General features: G+C 40.4%; 1 protein-coding gene across 1 annotated transcript in view; it reads left to right on the forward strand.

Moving 5' to 3' along the window:
* Positions 1-2,528, forward strand: part of LOC144524676 (X-linked interleukin-1 receptor accessory protein-like 2) — a 449,564-nt gene extending 447,036 nt beyond the window's left edge. The window contains 2 exon segments of the mRNA XM_078261101.1: positions 128-367; positions 817-2,528. Coding sequence (XP_078117227.1) covers positions 128-367; positions 817-915 — 339 coding nt within the window. The 3' untranslated portion in view covers positions 916-2,528.
* Positions 2,529-13,319: the final 10,791 nt, after the last annotated feature.

Here is a 13,319-nt window from a genome sequence, read left to right on the forward strand (position 1 = left end):
AGAGTCTTTGCTTGTATTCATAGCTCATCCTGAAAGTAAAGTGTTGGCATTAAGAACTTTAATTACCTCTCGGAATAATACTTTTAGGTGGTAAAAGTTAACAGAAAGTCATGTTATCTCCCCGCAGGTTGCCTTGGCGACAGAGATCCCCGACTACAACCAGATGACATTGCCGCTGGGAGGCGGTCACGCTGCCACAGCAGCCCAAATGAGGCATTTCTGCCGCAGCTACGAGTTCACGCTTCCCCCACAGCCTTCCTCCATGTCGCCTCCCCTCCCACCTCCCTCCACCGTGCAGTTCTCCACTCTGGGCCCCGGGGGGCGCCACGTCTATTGCAACATCCCTATGACAATGCTGAATGGACAGGTGGGAAAAAAGAAAGGATAATGTTTTTTTTGTTTTTTTTTTGCAGTCCCTAGATAGTTTCTAGCATCCAACATCTACACAGTGTATCCTTTTTTATGTGCATGTACTCGGAGTTTTATCACATTTAAAATAAAACCCCCTCTTTTCTCCCCAGGGGTTAGGAGCAGTTCACTGGGGAACAAGAGGTCTGTTTGGATAAAAGAAAATCTAGAAAGAAAACAGTATCTTCATATTATCCAACCTAAAATATGTATTTATTTTAACAGACTGGGAAATAGCTGTCATATGCAGAATAGTTGTCATATAATGAGGCATGGTGCACTATTGGCATGCGATAGTACTGTATATACTGTAGAATGCAGCCCTTTTTTTTAATTGTAGATTTTGGCTATGAGTTGTGGCTTGGGGGAGATTTGCTGATCACCGTGGTGTTGTGTTTTTTTTTCCAGGTGACCCAGAGCAGTACGCTTGGGAAGAAGCCAGAACTCCACCTGAACAGCACCTTCGTACCGCTCACCAGCAGAGAACTAAGCTCTGACATCTGGTAGAGGGACTGCTGAACTGGTACTGGTTGCAGACCGGTTTACAGACTGCTTTCAAACTGGCTTTGGAAATGAGGTTGACTAGCTGGTCGACTGGTTTTCATTGGATTTTTGGACTGTGTACAGTCTTGGTTTTCTAGAGGGACTGCTTGTGGACTGCCTGCACACTAGTTTTAGGCCACTTTATCCCACCTTGTGAACAAAGGACTGCATAAAGACTTAAGCCTTGGATTCACAATTGTTGGATATACTGGCTGCAGACTGCTAACAGAAAGACATATTCAGATCCTAAAACTGATTGTATGCTGGTTTTGGACACACCAACTGGATACAGACTGATACACTGGTATGTAAGCTGTGTAGCCAGGACCATTGGAAAGGCGCTGTTACAACATGACTGGTCATACACATTTGACTGGTGCAGAGAATTTGTGGACATGTATGGACATGTGGATGTAATGAACTGGAAAAGGCAATGAAAAGATACTTACACAACAAGAAGGTATCCCCAAACAACAAAAAAAAGCAAGCATCTCTCAAATTGTCGTCTACCAGCCGTGTACCTGGAAAACAAGTTGATTTGTCAGCTGCTCAACTTCTTGGAAATATTGGTTCACGGAAAAACTAAAGTAGCGTAATCTCGGAAGACCAGTCGACCGCCTACCTAGCTGAGTTCTCAGTATATCCATCTACCTGTTGACTAGGTGGCTTGTCAGTTAACGAGGCAGACTTCAAGCAATGATTTTGGAATACCAATCCACCTTAAAACAACAAGTCAACCTCTTGAAATACAATTCATGGCTAGCTAGCCTGGTTTGGTTCTTAGAAGCTTATAAATGGTTGACTTAGAAATGGATTCCAGCAAGAATATCCAGATAAGGAGTGATGCGTGAAGCAATTGCTAAACTTATTAATAACTGAGAAAGCACAGTCAGCTGGTGTATATGGAAACATAGCTAGTTACCTATTGAGCTAAAAAGGCACCGAGAGACTGCAAATCAGCCAGCTCACCTTGTAACCCAGTATACAGCAACTAGTCAACTCATCAAGAGGTGAATTGGCCAAGAGGTGACCTACCAACGTTTACCACCAAGCTAAAAGCTTAAAGGACTTGGCTTTTTCTATTTGCATGACCACCCATTTAGATAAAAAAAATAATCAAATAAATATAGATAAAAGAGTAACTGACACAATCATTTCTCACAGCCTCTCTTAATATGGAGGAGAATAAACATCTTATGTTGATACAGTATATTTGTTTTCTGTCCGGCCATGAAGTGATGATTAAAAAAAACAGATAAAGGGAAAAAAGGAGGTGTCCCTCCAAAAACATTTTGATTTTCTTTAGTTTTATTTAAGAATGTAATGCTTTTAGAAAGTTGGTGAGCATTTAAGCCAGTCTTTGTTTTAAATGTTTGTTACAATAATCTCTGTACAGCTTCCATAACTTATGCATAGACCTAATACATGACAGTGATTTGTTCCCTGCTATTTCTGTTAAATCCCACATTGTGTCTGAGACTCAGAGCCTCTTTTTGCTTTCAGGATGGATGGATGGATGGATGAATGGACGGACGGACGGACGGACGGATGGGTGGATGGGTGGATGGATGGATGGGTGGATGGATGCATGGATGGATGGAGGGAGGGAGGTAGGGAGGGAAGGTTGGGTGGGTGGGTGGGTGTATGGATGGATGGATGGGTGGATGGATGGATGGGTGGGTGGATGGATGGATGGATGGATGGGTGGGTGGGTGGATGGATGGATGCTCGCGGCAGTTCAACCTTGCTAATGGACCACTACCAATTAGCCAAAGGGGGGTTCCCTGCATACAGAGCCGGATTTCAGACTGAACCAGACCACATTCTTCTTTTGTAAGAAACCAAGATTATTACCATAATATTTAAGCAAAGTGAATAATGTTTTGAATTTACACAAAGGTACTGTCATTGTCTTATTAGAACCAATGAATTCTGGATGTTTGAGATTTTTTGATACAATTATTAATTATATGAGTTGTTATATTCGATGGCAATATACGCTATAGTGGTTGTCTTTTGATTTCTGCTCATTTCTTTGACTATTCTTTGGATATATTGGTTGAACTAATTTAACTGAGAGCAAATAAAAATGTTATGAGTTTTATACATCTTGGATGCCTGTCCTCTGTTATTTCTATTCTCGCACTTTCCCCTTGTCTGATTTCATGATTTTGTTTCTTGCTTATTCAGACTCTGCAAGCTGTTTCCTCATCCTTCCAACTGTCATTTTCTTCATATGTTCTGCTCCTCCCATATTCCTTCTTGTTAAAGGGGACTTATTATACTCATTTTCAGGTTCCTACTTGTATTTTATGTTTCTACTAAAACACGTTCACGTGCTTTAATGTTCAAAAAACACTTTCATTTTTCTCATACTGCCCATGGCTGCACCTGTATCCAAACTCTATCTAAGACACTCTGTTGTAGTGCCTAGAGAAACATTATGTTATAAACAATATTGAGATTTGGTCATTTTTATTTCAAATATATATATATATATATATTTTGATCTCCCTTTTGTCTTAAAAAATAGAGGAGGAGCAACCTCCTCCACCTCTATGGAACTAGTCTATATCGACGACGTTTCATTTACGGGATTGTTCCAGTACTGCCGGAGGTTCCGCCGGATGTCCCTCATTTTCGGCAGGATGTCCGTCACCTTCCGTTCCAAACTCTGGTGGATTTATGAGGACTATGGTTAACTGCTCCTCGGATCTCTGCAGGGTAAATCCAGACAGCTATTTAGCGCCGTCAAAGACGATTGTGATTGGTTTAAGGAAATGCCAATAAACCAGAGCACGTTTTTCTCCTATCCAGGAAGTGGAGATATAGCCTGGTCCTACCAGACTCTGGTACATTTCATTTGTACAGAGAGTCTGGCCACTCTCCATTGACAAGTGTTAACTTCCTTGAAGGCGGTTACTCTGTTGAAGTTTAAAACTATTGGATCTGCCCAGAACCACTCTGGATCTGCCATAACCAATCACTAACATTTGGTCGTGACGTTGGCTTAGCATCGCTAGCGTTCACCTTAGCATCGCTAGCGTTAGCCTTAGCCAACTCCTTCACCACTAACGGAGCGAGCTGGAAAATCAAACTGTTCCCGAACCCTGTGGGGAGGAGGGCCACAACATCATGGCCACCAACAAAACTCAGCAAAGATTGTTCTTGCTCGGGCTTTAACTTCTGGATATTCGGCAGCGTTGCCACAACGGCCCGACTGGCTTTGCTCGCATCTTTCTCCTCCGCCATTACGGAACTACAACTCAAACTAGCGCACGGCCTCAACGTCATCGTTCTCAGCCACTCCCTCTGTTCGCTGATTGTACCGGTAAAGACTGGAGAAAACCCAAGAATATACCGCAAACCCAGACGTAGTACTGAAGTAAAATGAAAATTGAGCGGAAGTACGTAGGAGGGCGGAGCCAGGCTAGTGGAGATAGGTCTGGCAATGCGAGACTATAGACCAGCCTCCTCTGCAGTGTATGTAATGTAAACACTGCAGTAGCGTGCTTGGAGCAGATGACCATAGAAATCTGTCACAAGCTTACATCAGCTTGGGCCAAGAGTTCAGAACGGTCTGAAAGGGATTCCTTTTACATGCATTTAACTCATAATTTGAAACTTGGGCCACGTTTAATACGAACATCCAACATTGTAACATTATATACATGACAGAAAATAAGGAAAAGCTAATCATTTATAATAATAATTCTGCTGGTTGTATTAATGGCATTGTAAAACCTTGTGTTCAGATTAGGGGAAATAGACTCAGGCAGTTCAGAGTCATTCAATAGCACTTCAGGAAGTAGTACTGTTACTGTCACTGTCTGAGTTCAAAGGATCATGGCTGCAGGTCTCACAGATGTGTTGCTTAGAGTGTACATTTGCATTTATACGTACTAAATTTACGTTGATGTGAGGTGGTTCATCGGGTTCCATTCTGCTGAAAAAGCCATAAGGAGTTTTGGTTGTTATTCATAAATAGAAAAGTGGTAATTATAACTGTTGGACTCGGCATGTCATTAGATGGAATAAATGAGGACAGTCTGGCTCTGCAAAAATACACAGTGACTTATCCAAGCATGTACTGCCAAAATAAACAACCCAGTACAATGATAAAATTATTTGGCATTTCCTTGTGTGACCCGAGGACAAAACAAGGGTTAATACAGCACAAAGTAACAAAAAATAGCCAGTGCAACAGGCTATTTTGTTACTTTATACCATTTTTGTCCTGCCTTGGTTGCACCGGATTGTTGTGGTCTGCAGAAGCGCAGAGAACTTTCTCTTTTTTAGGTTAATACAGCACCTTATGGGTTAAACCAATCACAATCGTCTTGAGCGGTGCTAAGCGCCAAGCGGAGTCACGCACCGTGACTCTGCATAATAGCCTCGGGAAGGAACTTGTTTTGGTTGAACATTTGTACGTTCAAAGGTTGTTTTAGTCGTGCAACAGAAAACTCAGATTGGACAGATAGTCTAGCTAGCTGTCTGGATTTACCCTGCAGAGATCTGAGGAGCAGTTAACCATAGTCCTCAGAAATCCACCGGAGTTTGACATTCCAACACAAAGAAAGCGGAAGGTAACGGGACATCCGAAAAAACGGACATCCAAAAAGAGTGACATCCGGCGGAATTTCCAGCAGTACGAGAGCAATCCCGGAAAGGAACATCGTGGATATAGACTATTTTGTCGTAGACCTTTATGCAAGCTGGCTTCTTTTTGCAACCAGTGGAGTCGCCCCCTGCTGAAAATGAGATAGAATGCAGGTTTAAAGTACTTCCACATTGGCTTCGCTTGTTAGACCCGGAAGCTCTGTCCATCATTTTTACAATCTATGGTAAATACTAGTGATGTCCAAATAAAAAGCTTGTGAAGCATTTTCTTTAAAGCAACACTAGAGAACTTTTGCCGCTTCGGTCCCCCTACAGGTTGGAAGCGGAATTGTCCATTACATTACATTGCCCAGTTCATTCGAACTACAGATCCGCTACCCGATCTGGCACACTTGCATAATGTAATGTAATGGACAATTCCGCTTCCAACCTGTAGCGGGAAAAGTTACTTAGTGTTGCTTTGAAGTACTTAATTGCCTTTTTTTAGCCTTCTTCTTTTAACCAAGAGCCCCTAGTCATCTAGTTGGGTCAACAAAAACAACTTATGGTCCATGAAGCTTAATGTGGACATCACTTATAAATACTGCCCAGAGAATATGTTGGGATATAAAATGAAAAAGTGCATTTAAGGGCAGGGACTGGCAATTCTGATGGCCTATATCAACGGTCCCCAACCTTTTTTGCGCCACGGACCGGTTTCATGCAAGACATACTGTATTTTCACAGACTGGTCTTCAAGGTGTGGCGAATAAACACAACAAAATAAAATGATACGACCAGCATGAAAACAAATATATATTAGATCAGATATATATATATATATATATATATATATATATATATATAATATATGAAAACAGTGACACCTGAAGTGCGTTCCTTATGTCCAGTTAATTCCGTGATTTTGTTTTGATTGCTGTCACAGTGCCGAATAAGTTAGGTTATAAGTAGGACTCCTAAATAACGTGTATAAATAACCTGGTATTGTCTTAACACAGACAACACAGACAATACCAGGTTATTTATACACGTTATTTATTTAAGGGGCCAGGTTATTTATACACGTTATTTATTTAAGGGGCCACCGGAGGAGATTTGGGACCTTTAGCCAAAAAAGACATGACCCCCACCCCCCTCGCCAGTAAAAAAATTTCTATGACCCTCCAAAACAATTTGGAAAAAAAACCCTCCCCCAGCAATTTATCGATACCTTCTGTACTGGTTTGCGCTTGGCAAATATATACAGATTCCCATTGTTTTCTAACAGCCATGACATATGTGACTAAACCTCTACATTCTCATCTGACGTATCACACTCCTCTGTTATGGTGTGCTGGTCATATCAGTAGATTTACTCACTAACATTGTCGTAAATGCACACTTCCTGCAGGTTTTGGAGGTTTCATTCCCCTTATTTACAGAAGCTTTTCTTGAGTATACTCTTATCTTTTTCGATGTGGTCATCACCGCAAAGCTTAGTTCTTTTCTTCGGCAAACCTTGTAAAACCCGGTACAGCCCTGCAGACAAAAATCTTTTAATAGCCAAGAACGTGTTCTTAAACTATTTTATTTCTTCTGCAGTCTGTCTCTAAATAGTCAAGAACTCGCTCAGAGTGTTTATAGACCATTTTTTTCTTTTTAGGCCTTCTGCCTAAATTAGTTAATTACTTCGACTAACTTTTTGACCAACCCAACGTCTGTCTCTTCTGTCAACTATTGTCATGCCTGCATCAGAGAAATAATCAGAGATACGTCCGTTTCTGCAAAAGAATGTCACCGGAATAATCATAAATTCAATTCTATTATTTGTTTTAGGAATTTCTCTTTATATGCTTATATAGATTGTTATACAGTGTCAACACTTCTTATTTAAAGAAAGGCAACATCAAAAAGATAGGTCTTCAGCCTTGATTTAAAAGAACTGAGAGTTGCAGCAGACCTGCAGTTTTCTGGGAGTTTGTTCCAGATATGTGGAGCATAAAAACTAAACGCTGCTTCCCCCTGTTTAGTTCTGACTCTGGGGACAGCAAGCAGGCCTGTCCCAGATGACCTGAGAGGTCTGGGTGGTTCATAATGTAGTAGCAGATCAGAAATGTATTTTGGCCCTAAACCGTTTAGTGATTTATAAACCAGCAAAAGAGCAAAAGATTTCTGGCTTTGTCTGTTGTTTTTAACATTATTGTTTGAAGCTGAGTGCTGACTTCCTCCTTTGCTACAAAAACAACCACCTCAGTTTTTTCATCATTTAATTTAAGAAAGTTCTGGCACATCCAGTCGTTAATTTGTTCAATGCACTTAGTCAGTTGTTGTTTTGGACTATAGTCCCCTGGCAATAAGGTTATATAAATTTGTGTGTCATCCGCATAACTATGGTAACTTATTTGATTGTTTTCCATAATTTGAGCCAGAGGAAGCATGTAGATGTTAAACAGGAGAGGCCCCAGAACGGAGCCTTGGGGAACTCTGCACGTCATATTTGTATGCTCAGATGTATAATTCCCTATAGACACAAAGTGGTCCCTATTCTTTAAATAAGACTCAAACCCCTTTAGTACTGAGCCAGAAATGCCAACCCAGTTTTCCAATCGGTCTAGTAATATGTCATGGTCGACCGTATCAAATGCAGCACTGAGATCAAGTAATACCAAGACTGAAATTTTGCCACTATCTGTGTTTAAGTGGATGTCATTAAATACTTTAACAAGAGCTCTTCTCAGTGCTGTGGTGTGGTCGAAAACCCGACTGGAAGACATGTTTAGTGACAATATAAAGGTTGAGTTGTTGAGAAACCATTTTTTCAATGATTTTACTTAAAAATGGAAGGTTTGATATCGGCCTATAGTTGCTCATTAGTGACGTGTCTAGATTGTTCTTTTTTAAGAGTGGCTTAATGACTGCAGTTTTCAGGGCCTGTGGGAAGATACCTGAGAGAAGAGATGTGTTTACAATCTGTAGAATATCTGTAGCCAAACAATTCGAAACATTTTTGAAAAGGCCCGTTGGTAGAATATCAAGGCAGCAGGAGGAGGTTTTCAGATGTTGTATAATGTCCTCCAGGTTTTTACGGTTAATCATATGAAATTGGGTCATATTGGAATTTGTTTTGCCTGGACACTGTGACAACACATACCCTGTACTCGATATGGAAGCACTGATTGTTTGTTTAATTTTCAGAATTTTGTCTTTGAAGAAGGTGGCAAAATCATTGCAGGCCTCAGTGGATAAAAGTTCGGATGCTACTGGTACTGGAGGGTTTGTTAGCCTATCAACAGTAGCAAACAAAGCACGTGAGTTATTATTGTTTTTGGCAATAATGTCCGAGAAGAAGGACCGCCTTGCATTCCTCAGTTCCAAATTATAAATGCGAAGTCTCTCTTTATAGGTGTTGTAGTGGACCTGGAGATTAGTTTTTCGCCACCTGCGTTCTGCTTTTCGACACTCTCTTTTTTCTGTTCTTACCAGTATAGCATTTCTCCATGGAGATCTTTTCTTATCAGAGACAGTTTTTACCTTAATGGGAGCAATGGCATCAATAACATTTGTAATTTTACAATTGAAATTGTCTACAAGCTCAGTGACTGAGACCCCTGAGAGGGCGGGTGTGGAGGAGAAAAGTTGAATGAATGTTTCACTGGTGTTGTCAGTGATATACCGTTTCCTTATTAACTTTGTTTGGACACTTTTGTGCACAGAGATAGTGACATTAAAGAACACACATGAATGATCAGAGAGAGCAGCATCAGTCACCACAACCTTGGAAATGTTCAAACCCTTCGAGATAATCAAGTCCAGAGTGTGCCCCTTGTTGTGTGTGGGCTCCGTCACATGCTGAGTCAGTCCATAGTTCTCAAAAATACAAAACAGTTCTTTGGTCAACATGAATGTTGAAATCACCAGAAATAACTACACAGTCAAAGTTAATACAGATTATAGGCAGCAGTTCACTAAAGTCGTCAAAGAAGGATGCACAGTATTTAGGTGGCCTGTAAATAATTAGAAATATAGGTCGAGACGGGGACCTTAGCTGAAGAGCCACATATTCAAAAGAAGCAAAGTTTCCATAAGATATTTGAGTACATTGGAACGAGTCATTAAACAAAATGGCGACTCCACCTCCCTTCTTATTCGCTCTATTCTCACTCATAAAATTGAAGTTAGGGGGAGCTGACTCTATAAGAACAGCATCACTGTTATTATAGTCTAACCAGGTTTCAGTTAAAAACATGAGGTCAAGATTGTGCTTAATAATAAAATCATTGATTAAAAATGATTTACCCGCCAGAGACCTGACGTTTAGTAAGGCTAATGTTAGTGTGATAAAATAATTATCTGTCTCGTTTTTTGGGACAGGCTGTGGCTGACGAGGAATGGATGCTAAATTTGCTAAGTTGGCAGTTAAGTGCTTCTTTTTCTTGCTTAGCAGATTCACCATTCTTTTTCTATTACTATCACAATGTTGATTGACGAAGAACTGAATACACAGGGCCCAGGCTTGTCCTGGAAAGAGTCATGAGTGCCACTAGGCAACACACAAACTGGTTGCTATGGACTCATCACTAGGCTTCATCCACTTCGCCATTTAAACAAAGTGGAATAAACGTATAAAAGTCCAAATCTACACAAAACCCGCAATCAATTAGTAAGCTGACATCAAATGTGGCATTTAGGAAACCTTTATTGCAACCTTGGCACGGTAAGATGTCCAGACATAGTGCAACAGTCATTTTCATTTTTACGTCCTGCTGCTCCAGGAAATCGTCAGCCAGGAAATAAGTTTTTTTACTAAAGCAGTATATGAAATCAGATGTATTACCTACCACCATTTAGTTGTTTTGTGTTATTTAAGATATTTATAAAATATCTGATCATGTCACACGTAATTATTCCACTAATTTTTTTAAACAATGCAATTAACCGTTTCAGCCACCAGGGGGGCAGCTCCCCCTGCCCCACAGCAAAGTCATGGGTCAGACCCATTTGGTAGCGAAGGAGGGCCGAGACTAAGAGCTACATGGAAAAATATACACCAAACAAGCCACTTTGAAATGTTGCTGTTTCATGAATACAAAAGTTGGATGACCCCCCCCCTCTGGACTGAAAAATGTTGGATGACCCTCCCCTCAGCCAAGAATAAAAAGACATGACCCTCCCCTATTTTCCTCCGGTGGTCCATTCCATAAATACTGAACGGTCTCTAAGTTTCTTTTTCTTTGAAGTTGTAGGCTCCTCTTCTGTCTCCTTCTCCGCTGGCCTTTTCCCCTAAGCAAAAAAGCTCTGCAAAGACGTTTGTTTACTCATTTTTTAGCACGTTTGTGGGCTTCATTGAGCGGTAAATATCACTTGACATGTGTCAAGAGGAAGAGATGCGCAAGAGACGGAAGATAATCTGGTCATTTTTCAAAATAAAACATCTTTCAGACTGATAATCAATTTTTAATTTTTTTTCTTCTGTGCGGCCCAGTGGTTAGGGAACACTAGCCTATAGGACTGGATTGGTCATGGATCTGGAGTCTGTTACACCTGGATGCATGTCCTTAAATTGCATCTGTTTTGACCAATTTGGTTACTTAGAGAGATAGTTCAGATCTTTTAAAGAAGGGTTGTATGAGGTACTTAGGTATTACTCTAGGTCAGTGTAATACCTAGAGTAATACCTAGAGTAGATGGCGGTCGGCACGCCCCCAGTTTGGAGAAGCAGGCAGGAGGACGGGCATGGAGCAAAGCAATGTACTGCTGTGGATGGGGGCACACAGTATTTATATATACATATTTTAACCACCTGCAAAAAGGACCACTTAAAACAATATATCAAACAATATCAGTTCATAAACTCTTGTGGAAAGTAAAGGGCTGTTTGACGTCAAGGTAAAGGGGTGAAAATATTCAAAATAAAGTGTACACTTTAGCTGATATTGTTTTTTTTCTAGGTGGCTAAAATATGTTTAGCTGCTGCCTCCGTGGATAACAGTACATTAGCTTTCGTGTCCGTACGCTCCTCTGCTTCTCCAAAATGGGGGCATGCCGACCGCCATGTCGGTAATACATTGACTATGGATAAGTACCTCATACAACCCCACTTCAAAATATCTAAACTATCCCTTCAAGGGTGGCCCATGCTTACCTCCAATAATAGCTGTACGGAAAGATATAGGAGACCAAAACTAAGGTGCATTCTGCTGTTTTCATAACTGTTCTTTTCTTCCTTCATAGAGTTGTAGCTTACCCAGATGGTGAGAATGCTTGATTTGACCACACTATAAATGGATCAGACACTGTCTTTTCAAGCAGGCCTATTTCCGTTAAGAAATAGATTAAGAAGTAAGATTAAGAAATACAGGCTCCCTGTCTCCTTGAAATTATATTTAATGACTACTCATTTGTTTTGCAAATTACACTGTGTCAGGAAATGTAATTACTGCCTGTATTATGTTAAATGGTAATACATGTTTCCACTGAGGGAAACATGGGACTTTGACAATATATATAGAGACTAGGGTCCATGTGTTGAGTCCTGCATGTAGATACAGTTTGTTTGGGAAACAAAAAGCATTTTGGTTTAGGTTAGCAACAAATTGTGGTTTCAGTTCAGTTTCGGTTGTGTTGAAAAACATGTCTTGTCTCATACGTCACTTTTGACTTTTTCCAATCGATAGGGTGACCAGATTTCCCCGAACTAAAACCAGGACACTTTGCACGTGACCGCAGTGCTCGTACACGCACACGCTTTTTAACGTGAACATGCGCCAGCCCAGGTCAGACATAGACACAGACAGATTAGACACAATATTGCCAACAGCACACGTAGGCCTACTGCTCACAACATAATGGGGTATCTCAGTTAGTATTGATGAATTTTCCTGGTATGTAGCCTACATATCTAAGAAATAATATTTAAAGACATTGAGTGAGGTTCGTGTGGGACCAAATTTATTTTTCAGAATTAAAGCATTCTTTTGGAAAATGCACCCACTGAACTTGTGAAAAACTGTGAAAAGGTATTTTTCATTGCATGGCACTAAATGAATTATTTGGAGCTGCTGCCACAGGCTTGAACTAAAGTTATGGTAACACTTTACGGCAAGGGTACATGAATTATGAATTCATGCTTTGTGTATTACTTCATTCCTTTATATCTTATGAATAATCAGGAATTGACATGATTTCATAGCCTCTCATTCACGACCTCATGCATGGACAACACATCAGCTAAAGCATTAGGTAAGGTGGGTACATCATTATGCACAAGTTATGTTCAAATCACAATTTGCACAGTGATGACATTTTTTTTCAGAAAAATAAATCATGATCATGCTTAATTCATAATGATGTGCCCACGTACCTAATCCTTTAGTTGTGTTGTTCATTTATGAGGTCACGAATGGTAGACTATGAACACGTCAGTTCCTGATGATTCGTGGGATATTAAGGAAGGCAGTAATACATAAATCATTAATTACATAATGCGTAATACATAGCCTACATCAATTAATGCATGAATTTATGTACCCTTACCGTAAAGTGTTACCAGTGTTATTCTAACCAACAACACACACACACAAATGTAATCTCATTTGATAGAGCAGATAGCTTCCCTATTGGAAACATTAATTCCGTATATTTGTTAGGAGTGAATATGCTCAAGAATCAATTTGTTGGCTGAAAGCCTACTGTGAAATTGCACACAGGTGTCAGCAAAATTGGCCCGTGTGACACGTAGCGCCTTTAACTTGGGAATGGTCATACAGTTC

The sequence above is a fragment of the Sander vitreus genome, chromosome 10 (assembly GCF_031162955.1).
Source record: "Sander vitreus isolate 19-12246 chromosome 10, sanVit1, whole genome shotgun sequence".
Taxonomy (NCBI): Eukaryota; Metazoa; Chordata; class Actinopteri; order Perciformes; family Percidae; genus Sander; species Sander vitreus.